At 41.7% G+C, this 12,529-nt stretch overlaps 1 protein-coding gene across 1 annotated transcript in view; it reads right to left on the reverse strand.

The window, feature by feature from the left end:
- FAT4 (FAT atypical cadherin 4) overlaps positions 1–12,529 on the reverse strand; it is a gene marked incomplete at its 5' end in the record, with an annotated part of 124,444 nt that overhangs the window by 28,460 nt on the left and 83,455 nt on the right. The window contains 4 exon segments of the mRNA XM_017736892.1: positions 1–2; positions 5–1,503; positions 3,890–4,140; positions 7,481–7,661. The exon segment at positions 1–2 is cut by the window's left edge and continues 2,849 nt beyond it. Of these exon segments, the coding sequence (XP_017592381.1) occupies positions 1–2; positions 5–1,503; positions 3,890–4,140; positions 7,481–7,661 (1,933 nt within the window).

Below are 12,529 nucleotides of genomic sequence, written 5' to 3' on the forward strand. Positions count from 1 at the left end.
AGAGCGGTGCATTGTCATTGCTGTCTACTATGTTTATGGTGACAGTGGTCTCGCTCACTAAAGGAGGACTGCCCCGGTCTGATGATGTCACGACGAAGCTGTGCCTGTTGATGTTGACATTGCTGGAACCGCTGGAGTTTTGGTACCTTAAATACTGCTTGTTGAAAATCTCCCCCGTGGTTGCGTTAATGCGGAAGAACTCGGACTGGGATTTTATGAAGTAGAAGACTTGGCCATTGGACCCTTCATCTGGATCAGTGGCTGAAACCTGGGTAACCTTTAGCCCAATCCCAGGAAGCTCAGGACACTCCAGATAATAGGACGGTTTTATAAATCGTGGGGCGTTGTCATTGACATCCGTGACAAATATGGTGACATCTGTGCTCACCGTCCACCCAGAGTCATGGGCAGAGACCCTGATTCTGTAGCGGTCAGTGTCCTCCCTGTTCAGTGGTCTGCTGATGGTGATGTCCCCAGTGCTGGGATTTATGGTAAATGGGAGACTCGTATCCCTTATGGAGTACCTGCTCACTGCATTCACCCCGATGTCCTCATCTGACGTTGTGACTCGGGTTACTGTAAAACCCAGAGGTGCGTTTTCAGGAACAGAAGCACTGAATATCTGGGAAAACCTTGGAGCATTGTCATTTTCATCTAAAATATTAATGATAACTTTGACAGTCGTGCTCTGGAGCGGAGTGCCTTTATCCGAAGCTTTTATGGTTAGTGTGTACTGAGACAGTTTCTCCCTGTCCAAGGGCCTGATGCTTCTGATCTCACCAGTGGCTCGATTGATACTGAAACTATTTTCAGTATTGCCCTCGATTATTTCATAATTTAGCTGTCCATTTAGGCCACTGTCTCTGTCGACAGCAGCCACCGTCAGTATCTTCCTTGGGGACAGGTTCTCGGCTATTTCTGCAATGAAGGGATCTTGCTCAAACTCTGGCGCGTTATCATTGACATCAATCACTGACACTTCCAATTTCTTGTATGAGGAAAAGGGGGGAAAGCCCATGTCTCTGGCCTCAATCCACACCACGTATTTCTGGATGGCTTCAAAATCTAAAGCTTGCCCAACAGAAAGCTGTCCTGTCACCTGGTCCACCAGGAAGGTGCTGCCCAGGTTACCGCTGGCGATGTAGTAGGACAAAGAGCCTCCTCTGGCTGAAGATCCAGAGACCGTGGTGACAAGCGTCCCAACTGCTTGGTTTTCAGGAAATGTGAAGGTCTCCTGATCTGCCTGAACACGAGGAAATTCGGCTTTGTCCACAAACCTCACGGTGACTGTGGTAGAGTCTGTCTTGGGGTACCGGCCGCCATCCCTCACGTGGACAGAAATGGTGACTTCGGACTCTCCCACCAGTGGTTTTGCAGCCAGGATTGCCCCCCTTGCTGGATCAATGTGGAACTTCTCAGAGTTCTTCCCCATGAGGGAATAATGGAGCTCGGCATTGGAGCCAGCATCTGCATCGGTGACGGTCACAGCAAACACGAATGAGCCTGAAATGGAGAACAAAGGTAGGTCAGTCCTTTAATGAACGCACTGACTGTGAGAAACGTGACACCAGGTTTTCACTCGGAAGCGCATCCTGGAGCAGCATGCTCTTACTTACGCTGCCCTGAGATTAACTGCTTTTTTCACAAGATGCTGAGTTCAGCAAGGGGCAGGTGAGTTTGCGAGTCCACAAGACATGCATGCAGCCAAACTATGTGGAGCTGGAAACTAGGACACTGCATTCAGAGAGACGGACGTACAGATCTCAGTAACTGCACTGGGAACTGGACCTGCAGCCTTTTGGAAGCCTACTTCTAGAACATTCACAGTATAAAAGCCACAAATCCACTAAGATTGAATGCTATTTTGATTTTTAAAATTACTCTTAGCTTATTTATCCATGAAAAAACTCCACCCTGGAATTCAAGGACTATTAAGGTTATGTAAGTGAACAGACAGTCCCCATGGACATTTACTCTACACACCCACCATATCCCTTGCAGTCCCTTCTCTTCCTATTCCCCAGGTACTGCTCCTTTCTCCACAGGACTTCTAGTTTACTTCTAGTTTTCTAAGAGTATTCCAAGGACAGTAACTAAGAGGACTGCATTTTTAAAAGCACACCGGTCCTCTGAGAAAGGGGAAAAATATAAATACAAAACTATTGCGCACTAGTACAATAACATGATTATACTCAGACTTTTCAGGTCTTTTGAATTTATGCTTCACAATAAGCTTGACTGATGGGCACCATTTGCATTGACCTCTGTATTTGCCCATCTGCAAGGAGAACCAAGGGCATTCTTCCTCACCGGACTTTACAGATCTAATGCGCGGCACGTCTTTCAAATTTGACACTGTTCAAACAATTTGCAGAACACTGTTGATGTTTTATTGTTACTAAAATTTAGAAAATACCCAGTTTTGTACAAAATCATGCCATTTCCAACCTCTTAAGGGAAAATCATTTACAGGCAGGAATGGCTTTGACAGCATCCCTTAAAACTATACTTCATGTCACTATTTGTCATGTGCAGTGATTTGTACTCCAGGGGCAGGAATATTTAGACAAGAACAGTATTCAAATCCATGTGAGAAATGGGACAGGAAGAAATGAAGACTTTTTGCTTCGCTTATTCAAATTATATTATTATTATTACTAGTTTCCCCTTTTAAACTTCATTAAAAAATACCAGAAAGAAAAGAAACTTGTAAATAAAAAGGTGGATGCATCCCTAGGTTTTTGCTAGGTTAAAAACAAAGTAAACATAGCTTAGGTTTCTAGTTGTACAAGATTTTATTCAAAAAAGCACCCAAAAAGATATTGCCAGAAAACATCAGGTCAACCTATGTGTACTCCTCGTGAAAAGAATTTAAAGGAACACCCCAAAACCAGCCAGACAAAGTCACTGTGCCCTAGTCAGATTACACGAAGTTTCACCAAGGCAATAATAAAACAATTTCATAATGTTGTTCTGGAAACAGGGAAGAATTGTAAACAAATCTATTCTTCCATGAAAAGGAGAAGTATTTGCAGTTGTTTAAAATTTAGAGACAAAATCCAAGGCATGGAAATAAGCCTTTTTTTCTGTTAGAAGAAAACTTGTTTTGTAAACCATTTGTCATGGAATCCTCTCTGTAGGCATCACATATCCATGTATGTGTATGCATGTGAAAACATGAATCATGAACTGAATCAGAAATTAACTCCTGTGTTGAGTGAAGTAACTTTAATTTGGATGTAGGCTCCACAAAAGGAAGATTGCTCCTTGGATTTACTTTTATTTTATTTTACTTCACCACTTGGCTCAAGGAAAGGCAACATATTTAACATCTGACACAGATACTGAATTTTTGGAAGAGGTTGTCAAAATCCTCTTTAAGAATTGCTCAGAGGAGACTTTCAAAAATAAAAACAGGCCATTGTCTTCCTAACCCTGGCAAAATAATCACGTTTTTGAGTGGGTGCTCATTTACAGTATGTCTACTTTACGTAACTACAGGAACGTAATTGAATTTGGATGGGAGGAACAGAGTAGAAAAAGCCTGCTAAATTGTGGATGGTAAATTCAGGTTTGTTTTTCCTCATTCCCATGGAACACAAAGATAATACCAGGAGAACAGCTGCAGAGGAACATCTCAAACATTTCTGGTGGCACAGATTTGCATTTCATTAAGATGTTGCCCGGAGAAGCTGTGGATGACCCATCCCTGGAAGTGTTACAGGCCAAGTTGAGATGGGACTTAGAGCAATCTAATTTAGTGGAAGATGTCCCATGGCAGGTGGGTTGGTGCTAGATGATCTTTAAGGTCCCTTCCAATCCAAACCATTCCGTGATTCTCTGTTTATGGAAGCGCTTTTATGCTAAGCACTACCCGTGACCAGGTTACCTGAAGCAGCGGGCGATGGGACGTGGGTGACGTAGGGGTGGTGCTGGAATTTGGGTGGGTTGTCGTTCACGTCGGCCACGGACACGAGCACGCTGGTGGAACTGGAGAGAGCCCTGGGGAAGCCCCCGTCGCTCGCCACCACCACCAGGGTGTAGTTCTCCCTCGCCTCTCGATCGAGGAGCGCACTGGTGATGATCTGTCCCGTAGAAGGGTTGATGGTGAATTGCGAATTGCCGCCCGTAAGCCTGTAGCTGTTTGAAAGGAAAACCACGGAAGAAAAATTGGATTAGTATTTCAAAAGGCAGCCTGCTGCCTTAAGATAATAACCATTTTCTATACTCTTCAGACCACCATGCTGATGGGTATCAATACAGTCAGATTTTTTTCTGACTTTCCACCTGTCCCCACTGTTTTTCGTATTTCAAAGCCTGTCATAAACGACATAAACGATATTTCCAAGCATAGTTGTTTAACACACATAGATTTCTAATACATGAGTAGCTGACTGAGCCTTTGGATATTTGAAGATACCATCAGACATACTCTTAAAACTGCCTACTGGAGGCATCCTCTAGGGCTGATTTCCCTGGGCATTAATTTCCCCGCATTAAGTGTTACTCCAAAAGGCTGATGTACCTCTTAACTGAATCTGCAGAATATAACTAGAAAAAGTACTGTTTTCTGAAACAAAAGGACGACAGTTTTACAAAATGAAATGAGGATTTAATATCCATATTGTTTCCTGATGCTAAGTTTTGCTATTCAAGATTTCAATGTTAATTTACAGTAATTCATAGCAAATTAATAACCAGAGAGCTCTGATAACAGAGACTAATTGGCACCAGAGTTTGACTCTTGGTGGGTGTATGTGTGCGCACACATCCCTGTGTGATTTGATAAGAACTGACTCTGCTCACTGCAGCACGTCGTACGGGCTACCTCTGGCTCCTTACCACACTGAGTTTGTCCCTTCTCTTGGAATGCTTATCCAGCTTGTGTTCACACAGAATGAATCTCAAAGGTATATTTTTAAAGGTACTTGGTTAATATTACCTTTTTAAATAATTTGTATAATGGATTTTTGAGAAAACAATGGAAACAAAAACTGGCTAAAATGAACAATTCTCATGTTCAATATTATAACCCAACACAGCTGTGGTTAGCATTGCTCCTCTGGTAGAGCACAGTAGCAGCTTTTTTAGGTAATTCTGTGAAAGATTCAGAAGAAAGTGCCTTTAATGAAAGAGATTAATATTCCTATCTTCACCTCTTTAAGACCAGAGCAGGTTATGACAGCAATAATAACACAGCCCAGAAGCTGCACCAACAGGATTGAGAGCCAGCCTGTGTAATAAGCTGTGGCAACTTCTCCTGCTCAGTCATTAATCTCTACACAATGCCATGAGCACACTTTAATTGCTTAATTATGATATAATGTGAGGGCCATATGCAGTTATTCTCCAGCCATAGCAATGTGCATCTAGAATAGAAAGAATGTGCACAAAGCCTAAAGCACCACTTAAATCTGCCTAAACGGCAGCAGCACAGGCACATTTCATCCGTGCTTTGCAGTGATTTAACCCTGCGTGAGGTGTTGCAGAGACAGAAACTTTCTCTTCTGTGTTTCCACATTTATGTAGTGGCTCAAATGTTAGCACTGGCAAGATACCATGATTTTTTTTTTTTAAAGGAAATAATAAAGACATATTGTATTTGTCATAAGATTATTTGAATTATATCTGCATGTAAACCAACTGGACAATGTAAATGTGTCTCAACATAACTGCAAAAAATCCAGAATAAACACAAAAAACCTAAACAAAATAAAAACCAAAAACCCCTTGAAACTCTAATGGTGACAAGTGGCATAAAAGGAATTTGATCCAAACACTTAAAATCTGGCCTTTTGACTCTTATGTCTGCTATATTTAACAAGACTGCTCAAGTGTGCCTTGCCATTTACAACTCCATCGCCCTCCTTTAATGACTTCACAGGTTATCACCAGAAACAAGAGAAGAAGAGTTGGCACATATGGACAGGTGACAGTTTTCCAGAAGATTAACTTCTTTCAAAACACAGCACATTTTTTGACTTTAAGTGAAAATGTTAGCCAAGGATTTTAAATATCCCTTTCGGAAACCAAAGGTTTAATTTTGAAACAGACTTTAACAAGACTGAAAAGAAGTTCTGAGTGCTCAACACCTCTGACAAGATGACCTTGCATGTTCTGGTCCTTCTGGCTTTCACCAGTTTTGTAATACCAGTCATATTTTAAGATCTACTTTAAATGCTGAATCTGGACAAGTTCTGTCCAAGAAAAACAAAGTCTGTTCCTGAGCCTAAAGAGTGTAAAACAAAACCTGAAAACAATTTTTAATAGCTACTTATGAAGGGAAAAAAAAATTATCAACTAATTCTATGATGAGGTACTGAGTGAATGACAAAAGACTAATGGCAGAGATATTAAAGCAATTTAACCACACTAAAGAAATCCAAGAGCACTCTGATAATTTCTGATTATGGGACGTAATCATTACAGTCATTCATGATTTGCATGAAATTCTTTTTTTCTAAAGGAGCTTGTGCCAGAAATAGTTTTTTAGACTAAGAGTGAATAGAATTAAAAGCTTCATTGTTTCACAATTTAATAAATTTAAATTGTGGATGATTTTCAAATATCTAAAGATGTCTAAACGTCAAGCTTCTATTTTTGGCTTGTAGCTAGTTGGAAAGAAAATATTTCAGTATTTTATAGACATTGCTTTGCCATAACATAGTTCTGTTTTATTTTTCTTCCTTTAAAAAAAAGTGACACAGAGGTATTCCTGTGCTCTTTGAAGAAGGAACTGAGGTACTAACAAAAGGTAAATAAAGAAGCTACTTTTATATCCTGCTTTGTGAGTTTGGAAACAGTGATGTTTGCAGCCACAATAGTTAAATGTGGTAAGATTAAGAACTAATAGAAAATTTGCTTTGCATTCCATTCACAATGTATCTGTCCTCAGTGGATAATCTTCAGCTTGTCACTGCCACTCAGCATCTTCATTACTCTTGTCTGTGGAACTGGGAATGGCCAGTGTTCAGCCCAGTGACCAGTGAAGTTCCATCAACTGAGCCCTGAAAACCCTTTGGCATTTAGTGCAAAAATGCCAAATTCTAACTCTTTACTGGTTTTCTGAATGACAAACTTTATGCCTATCTTTGTGTGATTTTCATGTTAAACTGAAGACATTAACTGACCAAAAATTTACTAAAGGAACATGCTGGCTTGCAGTGAAAATTGCTCACTTCATGAAAAGGTGTGAATGCAGTAACATGGCAGGTAGTGGGTGCAGGTGCAAGTTAAACTGGCTTGCTTTTCACTCAGTAAAAAAATAAAGTAACTCCACAACTCTATTTGTCCTTAATATAACTCTAAAAGCCTATGAACAACAAAAAGACAGATTTGCCCAAGTAATTTAGTTACACACATAAAGCTGTTCTATTTTGTCTTACAGCTTTAAGGCACGTTGGTGATGGACACTGGGGAAAAAGAAAACTTCAGGCAAGATATGAGGCAGTATTCCACGGAGCAACAGTAATCGACCTACCTAATAACAGCATTTGTAGAAGCATCAGCATCTGAGGAGTTTACAAGCAAAATATCTGTCCCCGTGGGAGCATCCTCCGGAACAGTGGCAAAATACACGTTAAAGGCAAACGTGGGGACATTGTCATTGACATCATCCACTGTGACAGCAACGGTTCCAGTGCCAGTGAGGGCAGGAGATCCTGCAGGAAAGGGGGGATACAAAGTGCTAGAGGTTACAAACACCAGCATGCTAATCGGAGGTCTGCCAGCCCTGATTTAGAGCCGAGCGCTTGAGCATGTCACAGTTCACAGAGCAAGACAGGCAGCTCAACACAGAGGACAGGGTCAGGTTTGTTTCAAAGTCGTCTTGACATAAAGTACAAGCAGTGAAAGACAAAGAAAACAAAAAAAAAAAATATTATTTCTCTTGCTCCATTTAATTCCAGAAATATTTTGTAATACAAGCTCAGTGGAAAAAGATGGTCTTGGAACTGCTCAGAAAGCCTTCCTGTAACAATTAGGACCAATTTGGAGATGTGGTTGACTTTGCTATTTCTCTGCGAGAAGACCTTCAAAGGTGGCACTCTGACAGCCGTGAAGACTCCAGCCCTCAATTTATTTGTCCGCAAAACAAATGGAGTGGAAACAGTGGCAAAACCCAACTTTCCATGTGGCTTTTTCACTGCCAGTCACAGCCCTGACCTGGGGAGACCTTCTGGGAGTGGGTGAGAAGGCTGCAATGAGTCTCCAGCCCTGTTCAGACTCATTTTCTCCATAGAAGCGACCATCTATAGCAGCAAATAATGCTTGCTTCAATGGGATACTGGCTTACGAGAAATCAGGCTGAACTTATTTAACCCAGGGCTTTCATCCTCCTTGTTATTCTAAACTTAACTCTGATGAGCAGCAACGAGCATCAAGTAGCATGTTTATTCATGTGCAATCTCTCAGTATTTGCCCTCTTAAGCTTTTCCTTTGTCAAATGCAAAAAAAGACAATGGAGACTTTTACAAGTTCATGTTAGTTTTGCCAGTCCATTCATTACACTTCTTTTCAGCCAAGAATCAGCAACATCTCCTGCTAACCAAATTCTTCACTGAGGGTCCCCTGGAAAAAAGGGATTATTCCTTTCTTTGAATACACAGGAAGGAGAAGGAAAAAGTGATAGCAGAGCATAAAACACTTAAGTTATGGCCCCTTTTACTCAAGAGACAGATGATGACCATGCCTGTTTTACCCAAGCCTGCATTGCTTTCCCCTTCCATCTCAGATACAACAATTCAGCATTTGCTGGACTGGGAAAAAAGCAATGATAATGAAATGCTTTGGGCCAGAGGCTGGTGGAGTCCTTGCCGTGAGGCAGGCATATTACACGGAGCTGTCACTTGATGGAACGCAGGCTGCCCCGTGTGACCGCCCCAGTCCTTCCAGCCCGGCAGATGATTGGGTCACTGCTATCCAAGGTTATTGCTGGAGCTCAACCTTAGGGCTGGGAAGGAGGCAGGCTCTGCTCTTGGGTCTCATCTGCTCCTGGCAAGGGCTCCAAACACAAAGTTCTTATATAAAAGGAGAAATAACAACCCATTTTCCCACATGTTAACCCTTGAAGGCTGAAGAAGCACTGCACTGCACTGCGGGAAGAAGCTGGGAGCAGCCTCTGCACGGGAAGGAGGATTTTTCACCACAAAATGCTTCACAGTAACGTGGTCTAATGCCCAAATGGGCTGAATGACAGAGCTTCCAATTGAAAGGTGTTATAAATCTCACAAGGCTGGGTTTGGAGGCTGCTGATCAGAGGGGAAGGATCACAACGCCGAGGAAAGAACGTGCAAGCCAAGGAGTATAGGTTTCACATCACACAATAGAGGCCTTTCTCAGCTCTAGTCTGAGGTAATTCACTCTGCCAATTAATACGCTTTCAGCCAGGAAAGTTACATTAAGGCAATAAGTCTGACTCATTTTTTAGCCTTTTTTTTTTTAACTCACGATTTTGTCATTTAGCCAAACACATATAGATAGAAAAGCCTGCAAAAGTGTTCTTGATTGCTGAAATATTGCCTGTGAAGTGTTTATTATTACTGCATTAAACGAAAGAGAGTCCTCAGTGGCGTTTGCTGCATGTGTCATCAAGCTCTGGCCTTCCAAACGCATTTTATTGACATTCATCTTGCAGCTAATGAAATGAAAGGTTGAAAGTTGTAAAGTTTTGCAGCTGATTAAACAATTTATATATAATTCAGAAATTAATCTTGGGTAAGTCACATTCAAAGAGCATCAGTAATGCAATTCAGCCTGGAAAAGAAAGTTAGCTCACAGCTAAAACCTGAAACTCGCTGTTTTAAACATATTTGCTAAGTCAAAGCCAAGGCCAGAAAATTCACTCCATGGGTTCAGTCACAAAAATGAACAGAGGTGGCAGCGCCTTTAGATCCCAACCTTTGCCTCATACCCCAATCCCTTATTCTCCAATTCCCCTTCCTCCCTGGAAGTGTGTCCAAGGCACCATGCAGTGCAGTATGGGCTCATTTGTGTCAGCCTCAGAGAAGGGACTGTACCAGCCAAGGCTGAGCAGTGCACTAACAAAATTAGCTGGGGTAACATTAGTAACCCAGACCTCATCAACACTAGCTTGTGGCTGCAGAGTGCTCACAGAGACATCCCAGAAGTCCAATATTAATTCAGCTGTTTGTAACATCCCAAGTCACTGCTCCTCAGTTCAAAACCCCAAAACTTTCTCTTCTTACTTAGATGGAAATTTACATTGGTTTCCTGTCTGTGTACTTACCCAAATATGCTTTTTTTCCCTCTAAGTAAAATATCACGTCCACAAATTTACTCCTTTATTCTGTTACACCGAAAGATAAAGTTGCAATTTCACTGAGAGTCCTCAAAGCTTTTACTCAGTTGAAATTAAACTACTAGCTCACATTTCTGCAGTTACTGAGAAATGTAAGAAGAGGAAATTACAAATGAAGTAATTTCATATGGAAAAGAAATAGCTCGGGGCCAAATTCTACCGTCCTCAGTGAACTTCCAGTGAAAGCTGTGCTTGCATAAGGACCACAGAATTTGGCCCTTGGTAATAAGCAGGTTTCATAAAATGTACATGTCATATTTGTGGTGAGAGAAGTAGTTTCCATGGTCAGGCTGAGTTCCCAGATTTCTTAGTTTTGCTTCAATAGCAAATCTCCCCCAAGTCAGTTATTCATATTATGGTAGAGCATCACCCCTATTTTATTCAAACTGCTCTTAATATTTTGCATAAATAAGGGCAGTAAATTCAGTGTAAATTCTGCAATATTAGCCAGACTCACAAGATGACCCCAAACCTTTCCTAATAAACCAGACATGTTACAACCTATCTAAAATTGCTGTACACAGCCACACAAGCCTCTGAGTACTTTTAAAAACAGCCCTGAGGGCTAAAGCCACAAACATACACTTTTCCCTCAGTGAACTTCCATTAAAAATTTCTGTGATTTTTCATGATAGCCTGGCTATGTTTCGGAAGAAGCAGCAACTATTTCTTTGTCAGACACTCCTCATTTAGAGTATTTCTCTGGTGTTATACAACTAGCAGGTTTCTTCCCAAATCCCAAAATACCATGTCTCACAGAGGCTTAGAATATCCATGTTGGAAAAAAAGTTTTCTAGAAGGATTGAGGAGTGAAGGAACCATCAAATGATGAATAACCAGAGAACATAAAATTGACTATGTGAACTAAATGGGAGAGATCAAGTTGGCTGTTCCTGTTCAGTGAGTATCAAATCTTTAAAATTTATAAGATGGTGCTATTCATGTATTATCATTATTATTCTGAATTTCCCATCTCTGTGTGCTGAGGTCTGTTTCTGTGAACTGCACAGTTTATTTTCTAGGTGGCAGCTGTACATATACACTAAGCAGACGGTCCCACAGACGTCCACACACGTCACTGTTGAAACAGAGATTAACCTGGGATAGTGTCAAAATAGTAACACTGAGTTCAGGGGGAAAACTGCTTCCCACGGACGCTCTCCCAAAAATTTCATCTTTTTTGCTTACATCTGCAAGTAAACATGTGTCTGGGGATGAAGAGAAGGAGCAGACCTTGGGAGCCTGCTCCTTGGGGGCCCGTGGCGGAGGATGAGTTACAGAGAGAGGTTATGAGAGGCCACCTTGGGATCGGCCAGCACTGGGCTGTGGCTCTCCTCTCTGCAAGAGACAGTGGAGGAAGTGACAGGAAGAAACAGCCATGGGGAATGTGGGTCAGGCAGGGGCACGGGGCACGATCTCTCTTGTCCCAGCAAGGTGGCAAAGAACTACAAGCAGGTTTTCTGCTCCATTCACCTATGCTTGCTTGCAGCTGATCACCACAAAAAAATATGATGATATTTGCAATTTGTCACTTTAGAAATGGTAACAAGCCCTCTCAATTTTTTCCTCTCCCTGTCCAGGAGAGGTGCGATGAAAAATAATGGCTCTGTGCATCAATACAAGTAGAAGAAAGGAAACAAAATGCAGGAAGGTGACCGTGGGGAGAAATACAATTTACCTGACAATCTCTATTTCTCAAATGCTGGATAATCAGCAAAGAGAGGACAATACACCTTTCTGGATGAACTCATCATAAACCACTCATTCCCCCCACTTATGCTGATGCTTTGAACCCACAAAGTCACCCACAAGGGATGCACCTAAAGGCTACTTTCACTTTTGCCTTGGTCTATCCACAGCACCCTATGTGCTTGTCCCTTGTCCTGGGGAATGGGAAAGGGAAGCTGTTTGGGCTCCCTGGAATCCCCAAACACATGGCAGTGTCTGCTCTGGTACATGTTCACCTCTCCATACCACATCTGGGTGAGTGAGGAATGATCAGAGCACTTAGTGCACTGGAGCAGCAAGAAAAAAAACCATGGAAGGAAACTTGCAAAGCCATTTAGGTTCTTTAAGAAAGCTCAGGAAAAGATGATGCTATTGGAAATTATCTCGGCTGCATGGTGCTGTTTGGCTCACAGCAAAAATTAGAAATAGGAGAATGTGTCCAGCACACCATCCACATATTGTTTGAAGCCTTAATGGCTTCTA

This window comes from Corvus brachyrhynchos, unplaced genomic scaffold, assembly GCF_000691975.1.
Source record: "Corvus brachyrhynchos isolate BGI_N302 unplaced genomic scaffold, ASM69197v1 scaffold105, whole genome shotgun sequence".
NCBI classification, from domain to species: domain Eukaryota; kingdom Metazoa; phylum Chordata; class Aves; order Passeriformes; family Corvidae; genus Corvus; species Corvus brachyrhynchos.